The sequence below is a fragment of the Amblyraja radiata genome, chromosome 25 (genome assembly GCF_010909765.2).
Source record: "Amblyraja radiata isolate CabotCenter1 chromosome 25, sAmbRad1.1.pri, whole genome shotgun sequence".
Classification (NCBI taxonomy): Eukaryota; Metazoa; Chordata; class Chondrichthyes; order Rajiformes; family Rajidae; genus Amblyraja; species Amblyraja radiata.
The window spans coordinates 12,327,650-12,349,183 of record NC_045980.1 but is presented as its reverse complement, the minus strand read 5'-3'; the positions used below and the strand labels follow the sequence as shown (position 1 = coordinate 12,349,183).

The window sequence follows — 21,534 nt, the reverse complement described above, 5'->3', positions numbered from 1 at the left end:
GACTGATTTGTCTTATATGATTATGTGTGATTTATAGGAACAAACGGTGTGTATGTTTGTATGTTGACATCCTATGACATGGTCTACACATCCACGGTCCTTCATTGACTTCAACCCACTTTGGGATGTTGAAGTGTTAGAATATGCAATTTAATGAATTCATTCACACATCCAGACTTCTCTCAATGAGTGTTTCTGGGATCAATTCCAACCACTTCAGTTTTCAAATGTAGACACAAGGAACTGTAGATGCTGGAATAGTAAGTAAAAATCAGAAAGTGCTGGAGTAACTCAGTGGGTCAGGCAGCATCTCTGAAGGACACGGATAGGCCACATTTCTGGTTGGGACTTTTCTTCAGTCTGAAGAAGGGCCTCGACCTGAAATCTGTCCTTCATAGATCTGCCTGACCTGCTGAGTTACTCCAGCACTTTGTGTTTGCTTTTCTGATAAGATTTAGGTTTATTATTGTCATGTGTACTGAGGTACAGTGAAAAGCTTTGTTTTGCATGATAATCACTTTCACACTCTGTACGTCTGAAGAAGGGTTTCGGCCCGAAACGTTGCCTATTTCCTTCGCTCCATAGATGCTGCTGCACCCGCTGAGTTTCTCCAGCATTTTTGTCTACCTTCATACTGTGTACGGTTCTCTGTAATTGCTCATCAAGTTTAAATTTCCATTGGTCCAATAATTTTGTATGCTTATTAGGCTGAGGTTTATTATGATCACGTGCGCTGAGGTACAGTGGAAAACTGTGTTATACATGCAGTATAATCAGATCAGATAATACTATACATATATACAATCGTCGTACCCGAGCACATCAGGTGGCACAGTGGAGTAGCGGTAAGAGTTGCTGCCTGACAGCGCCCGAGACCCGGGTTTGATTCTGACTACGGGTACTGTCTGGATGGAATTTGTATGTTCTCCCCGTGACCGCGTAGATTATCTCCCGGTGCTTCGGTTACCTCCCACAATCCTAAAACGTACAGGTTTGTAGGTTAATTGGCTTCTGTAAATTGGATGAATCGGATACCCAGCTTTAAGATCTGTTTCCAGTCACGACAGTTATGGCTCACGGTGGGTGCCGGAGGTCGGACGAGGAGGTCGGGAGAGGGGGGGGGGGGGGACCAAAGAGGGGCCATTGAAACTATATTGAACACTTTGTAAGTGCCCGACAAGTGGTGACTCTGCACACTTTGTGCATGGTTTGCAAAATAAAGAATATTACTGCGACCTGTCACATGAAGGTTCATTCATTCATAAAGTACTTACAATCATTATTGAGACTACTGCCTCACTCAGGCTACACCCAAAACCAAATAATTGGAAAGTCCTAAACGGTATTATTTAAAACTTCATCAGACGGAGCCCGCGGCTGGGACCCGGATTGGTGCCACAGAGGCGTCAGGAAGGGGCCCGGCGCGATAGTTGATAGGCCGGTGCGACGGTCGATGAGGGCGACAATCAACGGACGAGGATGGACCAGGGGAAGTGAGGACGCCGCTGCCGGGGGCAGGAACAATGGAGGACCCGGCGTGGGGGGACCACTGTGAGAGGGGGAGGGGGAGGGGGAGGGGAAGCTGGGCGGGATACTTTTGTAACTTTGTCACCGCCCTTCATGGGGCGACTATTTGCATTCCTTGGGTATGAAAGCAAAGAATTTAATTGTGACTTGTCACATGTGATAATAAAGCATTCATTCATTCATTATTTGTCAGATTAAAAGTGATATTCCACGCAAAATCACTTCAAGTTTCTCAAACTGTACTGGCTTGTTGGAACAAAATATTTTCTATCTTACCAAAACATGAAAAACAATGTGTGCCCATGGCAGCCTGCTCCCTCCCTGTTGCACCATTTCTTTCCTGCATTTAGTTCCAGTTTCAAACATTGCTGGTACTTTTACTACAAGCTGCGCAATAAAATCCAGAATTTCTCAGCAGGGTTCAGGTTAAATTGACTAACTTTTCATTCTCATTTCCCCCAGCGTATGGTCAAGGGTTAGATGATTAAAGCTCACAGAAACTCTCCGCCACCCCCGCCCTCTCTCAGTAATTTCCGACTCCAGTAAATGTGGGTGGAATGGTTTTTTAGATTAGAACCCTTTTAAAGTGTCAAGATGCCTCGAAGTCCTGATATTTTTAACAGGACTGAAATGTTCAGCTGGTAAATGGAATTATCTTGCCATCTACTGATCAAAGAGACAAACTGCTGGGGGAACTGAGGAAGGGTCTGGACCTGAAACGTCACTCACTCCTTCTATCCAGGGATTCTACTTGTCCCGCTGAGTTCATAGAGTGATACAGTGTGGAAACAGACCCTTCGGTCCAACTTGCCCACACCAGCCAACATGTCCCAGCTACACTAGTCCCACCTGCCCGCGTTTGGCCCATATCCCTCCAAACCCGTCATATCCATGTACCTGTCTTACTGTTTCTTAAATGTTGGGATAGTCCCAGCCTCAACTGCCTCCTCTGGCAGCTTGTTCCGTACACCCACCACCCTTTGTGTGAAAAAGTTACCCACCACCCATCAGATTCCAATTAAATCTTTTCCCCTTCACCTTAAACCTCTGGTCCTTGTTACACGAGCATTTTATGTCTATCTGCTGGAGGGACTTAGCAGGTCAAGCAGCATCTGGGAAGGCAAAGGGATATTTGCGGGCAATGTCCCCGCATCAGTCCTGTCCTGATGCAAGGGTTTGCCTTCCTCTTGCACTGTGCCTTCAACTCCACATTCCAGCAACTGCCCCCTCGTGCATCTCTTCCACTGATCAAATTTGTGCAGTAACTTGAAGCATGAAGAAAATACAGATCTGTACACAAAGTAGACATTTTAACGCAGTGTTATTGTCATTTTATCCAAAGACAGCTTTTAAACGCTTCTTAAGCATATTTTATCGTATGCAAAGCCAATCTTCATTCCTTTATACTTTACTTTTTGCCACTGAAGAAAGAAAAACGTCAGCAGAAAGAGACAAGTGGAAATCTTTGCCACATCTTTGCCACCACTTGATCATGTTTGCCTTGAAGTATCAAGCTCCAGTTAGATCTGTAACTTTGAAAAATGTTTCTCAACCCAAGAAGGTTAAAAATCAATCTGCCTTAAGGTAATATGCTTCATTTTACTTTTACAGAGAATGCTTTTGTAAATGCAAAAGCAATGGTGAGATGTCAGAAGCCAGCACCAAACACGTGTTATGTCTCGCCCCCAAAGCAACAAAGTGCTTTGCAAATCTGCAGATACTGTGGACAACATTTACATGCCAATATTTAGAATCGGGGTATAATTCAAACTATGCCCTTTGTAGTTTTCAGTTCAACCATCATTATTTTCACCATTTACTAATGCTGACGAATCTATGTGTAATTACACTAAAAAGTTTTTTTTTATTAACAAAACTTTTTTTGTATGTTTATGATGTTATCTATTGAGTACGGTGCTTACAAGTAAGAATGTAATTGGTCTATTTCATATTTCGCTTGGACAGCTTACAACCCAGCGGTGTGAATTTTCACTAATTTCAAGTAACTCCTGCATTACCTCCCTTCACCCTCTTCACAACCCACCCCCACCCCCACCCTAGTTCGCCTTTATTTCTTCTATTTCACTTTTTTAAAATAATTTTTCCCTCTTGCTTTAGAAACTGAATTAATCTCCCCTAACTTTCAGTCTGAAGAAGGGTCTCGACCAGAAACATCACCCATTCGTTCTATCCAGAGATGCAGTCTGCATCTGCTGAGCTACTCCAGCATTTTGTGTCTGCATTCAGTGCAAGTCATCATCTGCAGATCCGTCCTACATAATCTATTTCATCCATGTTCATGCGGTCCAAGAACTTCATGGGCAATGTCTTACCCCAGCTTGTCCACCAAGTCCCACAGCACATTTGGGGAGGGGATCAGAGGAGACCCATCGTACAAGACAACCGAGGCTCCTGTGGCAAGAGCTGAGACGAGCCAGTTCCACATCATCCAGCCGGTCTGGAGAACAAAAGAAGCAAGAGATGATGTGCAACTTTTACTCAAATATTAGTAAGCAGTATTAAAAAGCACAACTCCTCTCCACTCTCCAATCAGGCAATAGGTATAGAAGTGTGAAAACGCACACCTCCAGATTCAGGGACAGTTTCTTCCCAGCTGTTATCAGGCAACTGAACCATCCTACCACAACCAGTGAGCAGTTCTGAACTACTCTACTGCTTTGGTGACCCTCGGACTATCCTTGATCAGACTTTGCTGGCTTTACCTTGCACTAAACGTTATTCCCTTATCATGTATCTATACACTGTAAATGGCTCGATTGTAATCATGTATTGTCTTTCTGGATAGCACACAAGACTAGGTGGGCCGAAGGGCCTATTTCCTCGCTGTATCTGTAAACTAAACAAATTTTGAAAATAAATTACAGCACCACAATTCCTACAGCGTTGATGTGAGAGAACGCTCACTGTGACCAAGTTATAATATCACCAAACCAGCTCCATCACACTCAAGACACCCCACCCTTTCAATTTCATGGTCAGTTTGATTTATTCCCCCATGACATGAAAACAAATTTAAGTACAATCATTCCTGTTTTACAGGAAGGACTGAGCTGCTCTGGGTTATGCAAATTAAATAACTCACGTTGACAACCGCAGGGATATATTTGTTTTTCAACAATGGGAAGATGATAAATCTTCCTGTTCTGTACATTATTCATGTGCGCAACAATCTGCACTTACTGAAGAGTAGTAGATAATGACATCACTGCTGCTCATGTTGCCATGGAGAATGTGCTCCTTCAGGTGCTGGATGAGTGTGCCCTGTGAAGAGATAATACTTTGTGAACCTTCGTTTAACCGGGACTTGCTGCTGGATTGCCACTGCTTTACAGTGTGCACAGATTAGTCACTCTACTCTCCTGCTAAAAGAAAACTCTAATCCACTCTACAATTATCGGATGCAACATCCAGATAGTTACGCCAGTCTGAAGAAAGGTCCCGACCCGAAAGGTCTCCTATCCATGTTCTCCAGAGATGTTGTCTGACCTGCTGAGTTACTCCAGCACTTATCTCAAATTTCACATGTTATTTCATTGCAATCCCGAACACAGCAAAATAGCAGCCAATAACTGCTTGGGCCCTTCCAAGATTAAACAATGCTGCATCAAATATCAAGTAATTAAAATTTAATGTGCAGAAACCGATGTCATCTTTTAATTGGGCCAGAATTTGAATGGTCCGCAGACAAGGCAGCACAGTGACGCAGCGGTACAGTTGCTGCCTTAGTGCCAGAGACCTGGGTTTGATCCTGACTACTGGTGCTGCCTATACAGACTTTGCTCATTCTCCCCATGACCTGTGTAGGTTTTCTCCGGGTGCTCCCACACTCCAAAGACGTACAGGTTTGTAGGCTAATTGGCTTGGTATAATTGGAAATTGTCCCAAGTGTGTAGGATAGTGTTAGTGTGTGTGGATCGCTGCTCGGCGTGGACTCGGTGGGCGGAAGTGCCTGTTTGCACGCTGTATCGCTAAATTAATGTTAAAAAAAAGATGGGTAGACTGAGGGTCCAACCCCGTCGTCTCACTCAAGTGCCACAAGTCCCCCACATCTTACCCCACCCAATGCGACAATCAGATCAGAGCCGTTCTGAATCCTTGTCTCGGTCCAAATGAGGGAAAGCATCCCCGTGCGCAGGGGTCAAGAGTCAAACCATTGCGTTAGACTGGAGTCACGTTGGCCAGACCATGTCAGAGCAACAGATTCCCTCAAGAGTCAGGAGGTCATGGGGTGTCACAGTGAAGTAGTGGTACAGAGGGTGCCTCGCTGCTCCAGCGACCCAGGATCGATCCTGACCTCGGGTGCTGCCTAGTTGGAGTTTGCACGTCATCCCTGTGACAGCGTGGGATTTCTCCGGGTGTTGCAGTTTCCTCCCACATCCCAAGGACGTGAAGGCTTGTAGGTTCATTGTAAAATTGCGCTTAATGTGGAGGGAAAGGTGAGAAAGTGGAATATCACAACTGGTGTGAATGGGTGATCAATGGTCGGCGTGGACTCAGTGGACTGAAGGGCTTGTTTCCTTGCTGTATATCCAAACTAAGCTAAACAACCTATGTACATACAAGGAACTGCATTTGCAGGTTTACAAAAAAGGCACAAAGTGCTGGAGTAACTCAGCGTGTCAGGCAGCATCTCGATAATATGGATAAACCTCATTTCATGTCAGGACCCTTCTTCAGACTGATTGCAGTTGGCGGTTGAAAGCTGGAAGAGGCTTGCAGGAAAGAAGAACAAAACCTGGCAAGTGATAGGTGGAAACAGGTGTTCCAAGCGATAGACACAAAGTGCTGGAGTAACTCAGTGAGTCAGGCAGCATCTCTGGAGAAAAAGGATAAGTGATGTTTCGCGTCGGGCCCTTCTTCAAATTGACCCAAAACATCATCAATCCCTTTTTCTCCAAAGACCTGCCGAGTTACTTCAGCACTTTGTGTTTATCTTTGGTATAAACCAGCATCTGCAGTTCTTTGTTTCTACTGATGTATATGGTTTTATTCTGCTTGTCTCCAATTAAGTTACTCTGGGTATATCAGTGTTTGAACAGATTGAATGGAATATGAGAAAAGTCTACTGTTGCAAACCAAAGGCAGCTTCATTTATGAATGTTTCCAGATTAGACAGTGACAATCTGTCGTGATTGTTTGTGTTCATGTGCAATTGGGATGGGATGGAAATGCAACACACGTGTGCCACCTAGTGGCCTAGGTCTTTACTACAAGTCCCGACATCCTTTAAAGCAGCAGCCCGCATTCTGAGAACTGGTAATAATGATAAACGGCACACCTCCTCAGCAAGGTTGCAGCTAATGACTAATTCCGACGTTGACCCAGTCTCTTTGCCCAAATGTAATCAATGATTTAACTAACTGGCGACAACAACAGAGATGTGCTGCTAAAGGTAATGTAAACTAAACAGAGGAATAATCGCAGGCTGCCTTTCAGGACATGGAATTTATGGATGAAAACAGAAGCACTTTCCAAAATAAGATCAGTCGTCTAATAAATTTAAATGAAAAACCGCAGTGGCCAGCATCTCAAGGACTCCACCAGCCTGTCATCAAACCACTCACTCCTTCCTTCCATATTCTTGTTCCCAATTCCGCTGCTGCTTCAATGATGATGATTAAATGAGATTAATTTAACAAAGCAAACATATGGCAGCAGAATATTAACTCTACATTGAATGCCCTTGTACTTTCCACCATGCATTGATCACCAGATTTCTAGGAATCCTCAGCTCAAAAGACTGAGGAAAACAGAATTAAAAAAACCACACAGTTCAATTATTATTAGATAGACCTTGAGTTGCTCGAATAGACATTTTGAGGCTGCTTATGAAAAGTAAATCTCAAAATTGCTACTCAAAGAAAATGTACTTACAACGAATGGAGACAAGCTTTCTGCTGATAATCCATTAGTGATATAGAAACTCAGTTAAAACAGTAAGATACAGAAACATTACATTGCCGTAGATATGTTTGGGCGGCACAGTGGCACAGCAGTAGAGTTGCTGCCTTACGGCGCCAGAGACACGGGTTCAATCCTGACTACGAGTGCTGTCTCTACGAGTTTGTACATTCTCCCCGTGACCGCGTGGGTTTTCTCCGGGAGCTCAGGTTTCCTCCCACACACTAAAGATGTACAAGTTTGTAGATTAATTGGCTTGATAAAATCGTAAATTCTCCCTTGCGTACGTAGGATAGTGTTAATGTGCGGCGATCACTGGTCGGCGTGGACTCGGTTGGCGGAAGGGCCTGTTTCCCCGCTGTAACACGACACTGAACTTTATTTATTTAGCGAATGCAAAGTCCTTTAGCCAAGCAGTTGCCTCTTGATCTGCTGTATGAAGGGTGACAAGTCCTCCTTTGAGTCTTTGTTGAGGGCATGCTTCAATGATGTGTTGCATTGTTTGCTGCTCTCCACAAGCACACCGTGGGGTTGGGCTGCTGCCCCATTTGTGAAGGCTGGCCAAGCAGGGGCCATGTCCAGTCCTGAATCTATTCAGCGTCGTCCACTGCTTCCTTGGGAGATTGGTGCCAGGGACCGGTAGGGTGGGGTCTGACACCAGATGTTTATTTGGGACGTCCTTGGACTCCCATTCCCTTTTCCAAGCTGATTGGATGGTGAAATCAGCTGGTGGTGGGTTCTTCCAAATTGGTCGTCTAGATGGAAGTCGAGCAGTGGGTGGGTTGAAGATGTCCATGTGAATTGGCAGGTGAGGGGAATTTTTGGTCTTTTGGAGCATCCTTTGAGTGAGGACTACTCGCCGGATGTGTGGAGGGGCTATGTTGGATAGGACAGGGAGCCAGGGGAGTGGTGTTGAGCAGATTGTTCCTGTGATGATCCTCATTGTTGAGTTCAATTGGGTGTCCACATGGTGTGTGTGGGATGACCTGGACCAAACAGGGGCACAATATTCGGCTGAAGAAAATGCAAGGGCTAGTGCTGAGATGCGCAGTGTGGGGGCTGCTGCCCCCCACTTTGAGCCAGCAAGCTTACTGAGGAGAACTAAAAGGAGACAATGGAGACTGCAGATGCTGGAAACTTGAACAAAAAACAAAGTGCCGGAGGAACTAAGCGGGGTCAGGCAGCATCTGTGTAAGTGGCCACCTATCACTTGCCAGGCATCTATGCTGCCTCACCCGCTGAGTTTCTCCAGCATTTTTGTCCACCTTCGATTTTTCCTACATCTGCAGTTCTTTCTTAAACATTTTGTGGGTTGAGACCCTTCTTCAGATTGTTGGAAGTGTGGTAAGAGGTGAGGGTTGTGTCAAAGAGCTGCCGAGTGATAGGTGGATCCAGGTACGGCTGGTTGATTAACAGACAAGTCGGGGATATCCTGCAAGATGGCGCCCGGCCAGGTGACCCTCTGCGTGCTGATCCCAGAGGCGGATCTGCAATCACGCATTGCAATCGCCCCACTCTTTTAAACCTCTGCTCCAACAGCAATATTTATTACTTTAAACGTTATTCCATTTATCTGTACACTGTGGATGGCTCGATTGTAATCATGTATTGTCTTATCAGCTGACTGGTTAGCATGCAACAAACACTTTTCACCGTACCTTGGTACACGTGACAATAAACTAAACTGAACTAACTGATTAAAAGGTGGGGGCAGGAAAGGGGGGGGGGGTGGGGGGTGGAGATAGTGGCCAAGACTGCAGGTGATAAGTGGAGAAAACAAAATGGTGCAAATGATGGAATTTGATAAGAAAGGAAGGTGAACCAGAGAGAGGTAGTGGATGGTGAAGGTGGGGGGAGGGGGTTGGGGGAAATGGAAGACCCAGAGTGGAGAAGATTTAGACATGAGCAAATGGAGAAGGTAAAGGGCAGAGTGGCAGGGACAAGGGGAGAAAGATGTGTGTGAGTGGGAAGTGGGTTGGGGGAAAGCTGGGTAAATGAGAAGAGGGGGGTAGGGTTGTTTAACTACAAATGGAGAATTAAATGTTCGTGCCATTTGGTTGCAGGCTACACAATTGGAATACGAGGTGCAGATCTTGAAGTATGTGCGTGGCCTCACCATGGCAGTGGGTGCATGGGAACGGGACTGGACATCCATGGCAAAGGTGAGTGGTGGGGGCCACGGAATTGGGAGTGATTGAAGTGGTGAAGATCGTGTGAAGTATATCAGATGTTAAGGGCTTGTCCCACTTGGGCGACCTCGAGAGTGGGCTCAGCGTACTCGAGGCCTCAGCTAGGTCGCTGCATTTTTTTCAATATGTTAAAAAATGCCCGCGAGTAAAAAGAGGTCGCCATGGAAAAAATAGATACTTTTTTACTCGTAGGTTTAGTTATAGTAGGTCGTAGTAGGTCAGCATGTTAGTCGCAGGTAATCGAGGGTAGTCAAACGTAGTCGAAGGTAGTCGTAGATAGTCTTCATCATAGTCGAAGGGAGGTCGAAGGAGGTCATCTTCACTCTCCACTATTCGGTGTCCAATTTTCCCCGAAGTTAGTCGTAGCTAGTCAAAGCAGGTTTTCAACATAGTCGAAGGACGTCTTCAACATGTCATTTTTTCAAACTCTTCTAAACTCGCCAATTAGGTTGCCCAAGTGGGACAGCCCCTTAAGTGTGAAGGGACCAGCTGACCGTGTGGGTTTTCTTCGGGCGCTCCGGTTTCCTCCCACATTCCAAACACGTGTGGATTTGCAGGTTAATTGGCTTCTGTAAATTGTCCCTAGTTTGGGTGATCATAGGTCGTCACGGACTCAATGGGCTGAAGAGCCTGTGTCCACCGCTGTATCTCTAAACTAAACACAAAGACTCCCCCAACAACTCTGAATCCATGCAATCGACCATGATAATCAGGTCCAGACAATTCATTTCTCCCAATATTGTTTCTCAAGTCAAGTAAAAATTATAAATAATAAGGTTTGTAAATAATAAAAATATTTCTCAAAAAACACAGATTTTTGGGGGACTTCAATACACATTATCACTACCATTATCAGTCAATACAAAATAAATCTTCTGTTTCTAGTGAATAACATTTCTGCTGGTAAAGATTTAAGTGCTGATGTTTGGCATAACATAATAATTTAATTATCTAGCTTTTCCTTGCAGTATGAAGAATTAGTTCTAATTACATCCCGATATTTTAAGATAATTATCTAATCAGAACATTTACTGCACATTACTCAGAGCATATGGAATTATGATGAAGTTTGTCAAATCTGTTTCTCCGTTTATTGCTCAAAAGACTAAGAAATTATAAATGCAAATAAATTATAATTTAAAACAACAATACTTTAAAGTCAAAGTTAAATTTCTGAACTGCTTTTTACAATCATAGTGGCACCATGAATCAGGTAGACCTAAAAACAAATGTGCTCCATTATATTTAAAAGCTGCAGGTAGAACTGCCTCACAGAGCCAAAGACCCGGGTCCCATCCTGACCTCAGGTGCTGTATATGTGGGGTTTGCACGTTCTCCCTGTGACCGCATGGGTTTCCTCCAGTTTCCCCCCCATATCTCAAAGACGTGTAGGTTTGTAGGTTTATTGGCCTCTGTAAATTGCCCCTAGTGTGTAGGGAGTGGATGCGAAAGTGAGATAACATAGAACTTGTGAATGGGTATGCGATGGTTGGCATGGACTTGGTGGGCCAAAGGACCTGTTTCCATCATGTATATTTCAAACAATCTTTTAAAACTAGCAATAGTAAAAGTCTATAGCGTGATATTTTAGTACAGGTGTCAGGAGTGAAGGCAGGAGAATGGGGTTAAGATAGGGAAAGATGGATCAACCATGATTGAATGGCGGTGCAGACTTGATGGGCCAAATGGCCTAATTCTGCTCCTGTCACATGAATTTATGAACATATCTAATGGTAAACAATTATGTTTTTTAGTTCAAAAAAATTGATAACTGAATTAGTAGCTCCAATAAACATAGTATGCAAAAATCCTTTTGAATAATGTTGATTTGATTGAACTATGCATCACAAATGAATAGAATGTGGCTGGATTATCAATCCTGTAATCACTGTTTATTTTATATTTTGCATTCCCAATGAAAGCATTTAAGATTTTGCATCTAAAATTAAATAATTGAAACATCAATTAACTTTTGACAGGAATTCTTGCAGGAAAAGGGCAATTTCATTATAGAGTTTTAATTATTCTTTTGCACCTTTTTTTATGATGAGCTTCATTAGCTGGGCATTTTTAATGAGCTTGCTTATGTTTTAAAAACAGTTGCGTTAGTTGTTACTAACAGATGTCCCACGGCACTTCCTGTGGGTAACTTCAGGTTGGGAGCAGCTGTGATGTTCAGTTGTTAACCAATGTTTGAGAACACACCTTTAAATAGGCAATAAAAGGTGATTTAAAACCTATTGAGTGGAAGGAGGAATTATAATGCCCAGTATAGAATCAGCAGGGAAATAAAAAATAAATCCAGTTTTTAAAACCTTACTGAATGCAAGCTCAAGGCAACATAATAACCACAAAAAAAATGCAACAGTAGTGTAGAAGGAACTGCAGATGCTGGTTTAAACCAAAGATAGACTCAAAATGCTGGAGTAACTCGAAAGGCAGCATCAAGACAGTACAGTACAGGAACAGGCCCATTTCAATCAATCAATCAGATTTATAGTGCAGAGAAATAAACTTGCCAGCAGCGGTACAATCAAAAAGAACACACAATAAACAATAAAAATTTAACATAAACATCCACCTCAGCATTCTTCACTGTGGTGGAAGGTACAAAGTACCGTCAGTCCTCCTCCATTGTTCCTGCGTGGTCGGAGCCATAAACCTCCGCAGTCGCCGCTGCGGGCGGCCAGATGTACAGGCCCTCTCGTCTGAAAGGTAAGTCCGGAATCGGTACTTCCCTACTGGAGACCGAGGCTTCAGGATGTTGTAGGCCACAGGCCGGCGGTTGAAGCTCTTCTCCAGGGATCCCGCTCCGGATGGTAAGTCCACGGCGCGCCCGTTGCTAGAAGCTCCGCAGACCGCTGCTTCAAGATGTTGTAGGCCGCGGGCCAGCGGTCGGAGCTCTTCTCCCCCGGGGATCCCCAACAAGGGATCCCAGGCTCCGGACGCAGCGCCCGTGGCTAGAAGCTTTGGAGACTGCGTCTTCAAGATGTTGAAGGCCGTGGGCCAGCGGTCGGAGCTCTTCTCCCCCGGGATCCCCAACGAGGGATCCCAGGCTCCAGACGCCGCGCCCGCGGCTAGACGCTCCGCAGACCGCAGCTTCAGGCTGTACTAGTCCACGGGACAGCGATCGGAACACTACCTTCTGGTGACCCCGGCATGGATTCGCCCCGCTCCGCGATGAAAAAAGTCCACTCTGCGCCCGCTGCTGAAGCTCCGGGTCCTACTCCAGGAAAGGCCACGCCAATCCATGGTGTTAGGCCGCGAGGGAGGCGACATGGAAAAGGTCGCCTCTACGTGGAGGAGGCGACCGAAAGCTGTCCCCCCCTTCCTCCCCCCCCCCACCCACCACCCCACACACAAGACACACCAAGAGACATTAAAACACACATTTGGACATACTAAAAAAAACAAAAAAAGTAAAAATGACGAATACGCTGCTGGCAGGGCAGCCGCATCACAGCGCCCCCACTGACCGAATCCTACATTTGATCTACATCCTACATTTGATCTACAATGTCTATGCAGAACATGATGCCAAACTAATCTCCTCTGCCTGCAAGTGAAACATATCTCTCCATTTCCTGCATATTCATGAGCCTATCTAAAAGTTTCTTAAACACCACTATCGTACCAGCCTTCACCACCACCGCTGGCAGTGTGTTCCATGCATCCTCCACCATCAGCGTGAAACAAAAGCTTGCTCCACATATCCCCTTTAAACTTTGCCCCAATTACCTTGAAGCTATCTTCTTTTCTTTCACAGATCCATCCCAGGAAAAAGATTCTAACCGTCTACCCTATGCATGCCTCATAATTCTGTATACTTCTAGCAGGTCTCCCCGCAACCTCTGGCATGCCTGAGAAAACAATCCAAGTCTGTCCAACCTCTCCCTGTAGCTAATACCCTCTCATCAAGAGTCCGAAGAAAGGTCCCGACCCAAAGCTTCACCTATCCATGTTCTCCAGAGATGATGCCTGACCCGCTGAGTTACTCCAGCGTTTTGTGCCTTCCCTCTATTCCAGGTAGCATCTGGTAAACCTCTTCTTCACCCTCTCCAGAGTATTCATATCCTTCCTGTAATGGAGTAACCAGAACTGCTTGCAATACTCCAAATGCGTTCTAACCAAAGTCTCATAAAGCTGCAATATGACTCTTATCCTCAATGCTCCGATCAATAAATGCAGGCATACCGTGTTCCCGTCTTAACCACTTCAGGGCAGCACGGTGGCGCAATGGTAGAGTTGATGCCTTACAGCGCCAGAGATCCGGGTTCGATCCTGACTCCGGTTGCTGTCTGTTTGGAGTTTGCATGTTCGCCCTGTGACCGTGCAGGTGCTCTGCTTTCCTCCCACATCCCAAAGAAGCGTGGTTTTCTAGGTTAATTGGCTTCTGTAAATTGTCCCTAGTGTGTAGAATAGAACTGGTGTATGGGCGATCGCTGGTCAGCGTGGACTCCGTGTTGCCACGTTGTATCCCTAATCTAAACAAAAACTAAACTAAACACTTTAGATTAATAAAATTAAACCGTTCTCAAAGCATTTGTCACAGTGGGTACCTACCCCAGCTGAATGCACCATGCATTTTGGGGCCCCAGTTGTGCCAGAGGAGTACATAATGAAAAGCGGATGATTAAACGGCAGCTGCTCAAACTCAAGCTGTGGCCCGTGGTCTCCCTCCTTCCCTGTGGCAAGGAACTCATCCAGAAACATGCTGTAAAAACACACACACACACACACACAGGCACAAAGTGAGAAAGCCAATGCATCAAAAAGTCTCAAATAAAAACCTGATCAAAATAAATGATCGAATGATCAAAACATTTACATGGGCAAGATTGTCGATGTTACTATGAATATTTTACTCATGGAGATTTCAAGTCAAGAGTGTTTAATTGTCATATGTACCAGGAAGGGGACAAGGATGGGTCCCCTTCCTTGCTGTTTCAAGTCGTGACCCTTTTTCTCTCAGTTATGTCTGAGGACTTGACCCAAAACGTCATTTATTCCTTTTCTCCAGAGATGCTGCCTAACCAGCTGAGTTACTCCAGCATTTTGTGTCTACCTATGGTGTAAACCAACATCTGCAGTTACCTGCTACACAAAGAAATTCTTACGTGCTGTAGGTATAAAGCCACATTACACACTACACAACAAATAGACAATAATCTATAAAAAAGTTATCAGACCATAATAGTATGAGCTAGTGTAACTAATTCAAAGTCCATAGTAGATTAGTGCTGAGGCAAGGCTGTGCAATAAAATGGAGACACGAGGAACTACAAATGCTGTTTACAAAAAGTAAACTCAACGAAGGTCAGGCAGCATCTTTGGAGAAGATATATTAGTGTGGTTTGGGGTTTGAACCCATTATCAGACTGATTGTGATGGGAGGGGGGAGAGGAGGGTGAGTGATAGATGAATAGTGCTATGTCGGCACACGAGTGAAATCACTTCAGGAAAGGACGTGGCACATCCACTGGGTGGCAGCACTGGGTGGTGCATTAATAAGTATATCCTGGACACAGCAGAATCAAGACATCGGCTGGGAAGGCTGCTCTTGTCACCTCACCAAAGTTATCCCAGGGAGTTGCTGTGACCTGCTGGTCCTCGGTCAGAGTACGAGGATAATGCACAGCAAGCCAGAGGAAAGATGACCCAGAATAACAGCTTTTCGAACAGAGTCTCGAGTAACACTTAGACCTTGCTTTAAAAAAAAAGTTTAACCCTTCTAATCTAACCTAGAATCTAACCCTTCCTCTAACCTGTTATTAAAACTAGATACATTATGGTCCAGACCCTATCCATGTTCTCCAGGGATGCAGCCTGACCTGCTGAGTTATGCCCCTGCCCCACTTAGGAAACCTGAACAGAAACCTCTGGAGACTTTGTGCCCCACCCAAGGTTTCCGTGCGGTTTCTGGAGGTTTTTGTCAGTCTCCCTACCTGCTTCCACTACCTGCAACCCTCTGCAACCACCTGCAACCTCCGGGAATCGCACGGAAACCTTGGGTGGGGCGCAAAGTCTCCAGAGGTTTCCGTTCAGGTTTCCTTTGTGTCCTGCATCATGATCCATATTAGTTATGTGCCTTCTTCATACAATAGCAACATGTAGGGTGCTTTTGTCACCATGGAATTATGCCTCAATAATGAACAAGACCTAGAGTGCTGGAGTAACTCAGTGAGTCAGGCAGCATCTCTGGAGAACATGAATTAGTGATATTTTGGATCGGGACCCTTCTTTAGACTGATAGTGTTGGGATGGGGAGAAAGCTTTTTAGTTTTTTTAAATCGCTATTCTTGGGTAGTAAACAAATGAATTTGGGGAAAGGAAAAAATACTGAGAAAGATTTGATTAAACCAGTACAAATTCCACCTCATACATCCTACAGTGTTTTTATTAATTTTCAAATAACATATCAACTAAATTGCTGAGTGTGCAGAATAATAGATCTTTAAAATGTGTGCACTTACAATTTTGGTTTGCAATATGGACAGCCACACTAATAAAAAAAATGTTAATACTTGGACCTAGAAACCAGGTCATTTTTTATGGCAGAATTGGGAATTTAAATGTTCAATTTAATAATTTATAAGCAATGTCTATGTGTATGTTTAATCAAGGGTTTCTCTCTCATCCAAGATGTTATAACTTTTTTTTATACAGGTAAAATAATACAATATAAAATTACAAGATGTATTACTGAATTTTAATTGTGATACAAGCCAGTACAAGCATTCTGCAAATATTTTTTGAATTACATTAAACAAACATTTGCAATAAATTAACATTTGTCCCTTCTGCTGAAACCCTTGCAGCTTCCGGCAACCAAAGTAGTTCAGGCATTGCAGTAGGAATCTAGTCATCTCCAGTTTGGCTATACAGGTGAACTCATTTCTAATGAGCTATCAATGTTCTGGCAAAACATTAACTGGAAAACTTTGAAAGCAGTAGCAAACAAATGATCTATGATCCATGGAGGTGTTAGGAAGACTTGACATTCGTCAGCCTATTGAGTTGATGCTGTGTGGGCACCTGCACAAGTTTGTTCTAAGTTTGGTCTGCACTACTAAGCACCAGTGTGCCCATTACAACAGGGCCTTGTTGGAGCTGTGGCACATAAAATAGGCATCAGGATGCCTCGCAGGCAGCATGGTTTGGGAACAGCTCCACCCAAGACCACAAGAAATTGGAGAGAGTTGTGGACACAGCCCTGACCATCACACAAACCAACCTCCCTTCCATTGAGTCCATCTACACGTCACGCTGCCTCGGCAAAGCCAGCAGCATAGTCAAGGATGGGTCACTCCCTCTTCTCCCCTCTCCCATCAGGCAAGAGGTACAGAAGCGTGAAAACGCACACCTCCATATTCAGGGACAGTTTCGTCACAGCTGTTATCAGGCAACTGAACCATCTTCCCGCCAACTAGAGAGCGGTACTGACTTCCCATTTATTTCACTGGAGACCTTCAAACTATCTTTAATCATATTTTACTGGACTTTATCTTGCACTAAACGTTGTACTCTTTATCGTGTAGCAGTACACTGTGGATGGCTTAATTGTAAACATGCATAGTCTTTTCGCTAACTGGATAGTGAGTGTTAAAAAAGTGTTTCACTGAACCTCGATACACGTGACAGTAATAAAATAATAATAAACTAAAACTAGGCAGTTTAAGGCCAAAAGATGATCAAAGTGTGCACCTGTCTCCTCCACCTCCTGTCACCTTAAGACAGCAATTGCCAATGTGTCACTTGGGTTGAGAACCTGGAATGGCGCAGGCATGGTTGAATAGGAAGGGCATTATTCCCCTCGTGCAGCAATTGTGGTTAGGACTTTCTCAGGAAAGGAAAGGGGGAACTGCTGTCAAGAAAGATGTCTGTGGCACCTTCACATTGGCATAATGGATATAGGAATGATGCCATTAAGTTGGAAACTGTGCATAAAATATGTAAGAGTATTGTTGCCAGGACTTGAGGGACTGAGCTATGGTGAGATTAGGCAGTATGGGACTATTCCTTGCGGCACAGGAAGCTGTGGGGTGATCTTAGAGGTAGTTTAAATTATGAGGTGCTTAATAGACACAGGGTGAATATACATGGTCTTTTTCCTGGCGTAGGGGAATCAAGAACTAGAGGCCGAGGTTTAAGGTGGAAGGAAAAAGATTTATTAAGAACCTGAGGGAAACTATTTCCATGCAGAGAACGGTGGGCATGTGGAATGAAGTGGTTGAGGCTGATACAGCATCTGTACACTGTGGACGGCTTGATCATAATCATGTATAGTCAAGTGCATTATTCAGAGGTTTTCACCTGTTTGGTATCCTGGACAAGTCCACGGCCTCTTGTGCTTTGACATACGGCATTATTACCACCTTCTCCAAGTCGGGCAAACCTGCAGGAGCAAATAAGAAAGTCACTCTGATCTATTTGAACAGTACAATTGAGATAGCACAAAATTCAAGTCATCCACCAATGCTTCCATGGAAAGTCATCGACTACCTGCAAGGTGCAAGTCAATGCATTCTGACATCCGTGCTCAGAACGCAAGTCAGACAAGAGCTGGAGGCCAAATGCAAGCTGTCAAACAGCCACTTGCAGACTTTTCTGCTCTGTACAGCAGCCACGACAGCGAGGTGTCCATTGTCACCAAGGTTGCAGCAGAGGGATCAACACGAGAGGCCAATCACACCAAGCATGACCAAGTACAATGATATCACATTTTGGCCACAGGGCAGCACAGTGGCGCAGTGAGTTGCTGCCTTACAGCGCCAGAGACCCAGGTTCGATCCTGTCCTCGGGTACTGTCTGTAGAGTTTGTACATTCTTCCTGTGATTGCTTGGGTTTTCTCTGGCTGCTCCGGTTTCCTCCCACACTCCAAAGATGTGCAGGTTTCTAAGTTAAATCGGCTTCGGCAAATCGGTAATTGTAAAATTGTCCCCAGTGTGTGTAGGACAGTGTCAGTGTATGGGGTGGTCGCTGGTCGGCGCTGACTTGACTTTATTTCCAAAAACAAAAACAAAAAATGGAGAAATTTCTCCTTCAATGGTGCTGGCAGCAGTACTTCTAGAATGTGAATTTTCTATGATCGATGCACTTCACACTATACCTCGGTACATGTGGCAATAAACTAAACTGAACCGACTATAAACGTGAATCTTATTCATACCGTGCAAGAGATGCATAGGAGCATAATTATTTATTTGCATGATTATTATAGAATGGGATTATTTATTATTATTTTTTAATATTATTATTTTATTTAGAAGCATGATGATTTATTATTTAACAGCATGATTATTTATTATTCAGGACCGTGATTTATTATTTATCATTGGAATGTTCATTATTTATTTTATTTATTATTATTCGTCTGACATTATTTATTTAGTTATCCATTTATCATCATTCATTATTTATTTTATTTATTATAATTATTTGTTTATTTTATTTATTTAATATTTATTAATATTTTTATCAGTATTTTAATGAGGAGCATGATTATTTTGTTCTCCTCTACTTCAATAAAAGGTCTTGTTATGTCATAGCATTGATCAGTGTGTAGGAAGGAACTGCAGATTCTTGGTTCTTGGTTTCTTGGTTTCTTGGTTTCTTGGTCCTCCAAAATATTCCAAATGGAATTTAAACTGGAGGTGGTGAAGTGAGGGCTTAAGCCAGAAAGGGTTATTGGGGAGAAAGAGCTACTTTAAATTTAGTTGCATCTGGTTGGGTAACCATAGTTGGGTGGAGATTATTCCATGCTTTAATTGTGCGGGGGAAGAACGAATTGCTGTATACATCTGTCTTTGTAGCTGGGATCACAAATTGGATCGAATGCCCTCGTCTGCTCCTAATTGGTTTGGGTTTGGTGTAGGTCTTGTAGTCTATGTCGAGCTGACCATTTAACATTTTGTAAAAACAGGTCAAACGGTGAGCTTCACGTCTATCTTGGAGAGGGTTCCACCCCAGAGAATTAAGAAGTTTGGTGACACTCGCTTCTCTCTCATAGGTGTTAGTAACAAATCGAGCTGCCTGTCTTTGGACACGTTCGATGGAAGAAATTTTTTTATTTGTGTATGGGTCCCATGCTGCAACTGCGTAGTCCAAATGAGGTCTAACGAGGGTGAAGTATAGCTTCTCCCTGACAGAAGTTGAACAATGATGAAAGTTGCGCCTCAGAAAGTTTAGGACACCTGTTGCTTTCACCGTTGCATGATGAGTCTGACCATTCCAACGCAGATCATTCTGCAATTTGATGCCAAGATACTTGGTTTGTTTGGATTCTTCAAGGGTGGCACCAAGTATATTGTAAGATGTTTTGCCTGGATTCCTTTCTGATGACACGCATAGTTTCACATTTGGAAGGGTTGAACTGCATGCCCCATTGTTGTGACCACTCAACCATAGTATCGAGATCCTTTTGGAGAGCATCTTCATCATCAGCTGACTTAATTGGACGGTACAGCAAACAATCATCAGCGAAAAGTCTGGTCGTACTTGCAACTTTTTCATGGATGTCATTTATGTAAAGCAAAAATAGGTGTGGGCCAAGTACTGTGCCCTGAGGTGTACCACTCAACACTGGATGCCAATTGGAGCTCTTTCCGTTCACACACACACGCTGAAGAAGTTTTGTCAGGATTCTGGTTTAAACCATAGACACAAAAAGCTTCAGAAGGGTCTCGACCCGAAACATCACCCATTCCTTCTCTCCAGAGATGCTGCCTGCCCCGCTGCCTGTCCCGCTGAGTTACTCCAGCTTTTTTTGTCTATCTATAGATTTGATCAGGAGCAGAAACAGGCACTTCAGCCCACCAAGTGCAGGTTGACCATCAAACACTCATTTACACTAATCCCACTGTATTCTCCCTCCCCATTCCCAGCAACGTTGGGAAGAAACTGGAGCACCCCGTGGAATCCCACATGGATGCAGGAGTGAACATGCAAACTCCACATAGACACAACCAGGCATCTGGATTGAAGCCAAATTTGTTGGACCCGAGGCAGCTGCACAATTGTGCCACCTGTAATTTTAGTTATTAGATTTTTAGTGTCAGTGATATGGCGCGGAAACAGGCCCTACGGCCCACCGCATCCGCACCGACCAGCGATCCTCGCACATTAACACGATCCTACACACACCAGGGACAATTTACATTTAATTACAAGCCAATTAACCTATAAACCTGCATGTCCTTGGAACATGGGAGGAAACCGGAGCACCCGGAGAAAACCCACACTGTCCCAGGGAGAACATACAAACTCAGTACGCACAGCATCCGTAGTCATGATCAAACCCAGGTCTCTGGAGCAACTCTACTGCTGCACCAGTGTGCCGCCCAGTGTGCCGAAAATGGTTTGTGATCCCAGTCTTGATTTTAACTTCCTTTCCCATTCCCATACAGACTTTTCTGTCCTGGGACTCCTCCATTGCCAGAGTGAGGCCACAAACAAATTGCAGAAACAGCACCTCATATTTCACTTGGGCAGCTTACACCCCAGCAGTATGAATATTGATATCTCTAATTTCAAGTAACCTTTGCATTCCCTCTCTCTGCCCCTCCCCGACCCAAGTCATCCTGCCAGTTCCACTGTTCGCATCCATAGATCCCTTCGTTATCACTTCTTCCACAGATATACAGGTTTGTAGTTTAATTGGCTACGCTAAAAATTGTGTAAGATTATGTTAGTGGACTGGGTGATTGCTGGTCGGTGCCAAAGGGTCTGTTTCCACGTTGTATCTCTGAAACTAAAGCTAAGATGTTTCCTCGTCTGTTTTCATTTTGGGTTTCCTAATTTATTAGGCAAAAGGATAGTAAACATTATAATACTTCTAATTCCTCCAAGATCATTGTTAAGTTATGTACGTCTGGCATATCTAATTCAAGTCTCTTG

General features: G+C 44.1%; 1 protein-coding gene across 1 annotated transcript in view; it reads right to left on the bottom strand.

Moving 5' to 3' along the window:
* aacs (acetoacetyl-CoA synthetase) overlaps window positions 1–21,534 on the bottom strand; it is a 127,902-nt gene that overhangs the window by 54,443 nt on the left and 51,925 nt on the right. Inside the window, exons 7-10 of the mRNA XM_033043183.1 lie at window positions 17,952–18,033; window positions 14,202–14,352; window positions 4,729–4,809; window positions 3,861–3,985 (exon numbers count right to left, since the gene is read on the bottom strand). Of these exons, the coding sequence (XP_032899074.1) occupies window positions 3,861–3,985; window positions 4,729–4,809; window positions 14,202–14,352; window positions 17,952–18,033 (439 nt within the window). The remainder of the gene's footprint in view (window positions 1–3,860; window positions 3,986–4,728; window positions 4,810–14,201; window positions 14,353–17,951; window positions 18,034–21,534) is intronic.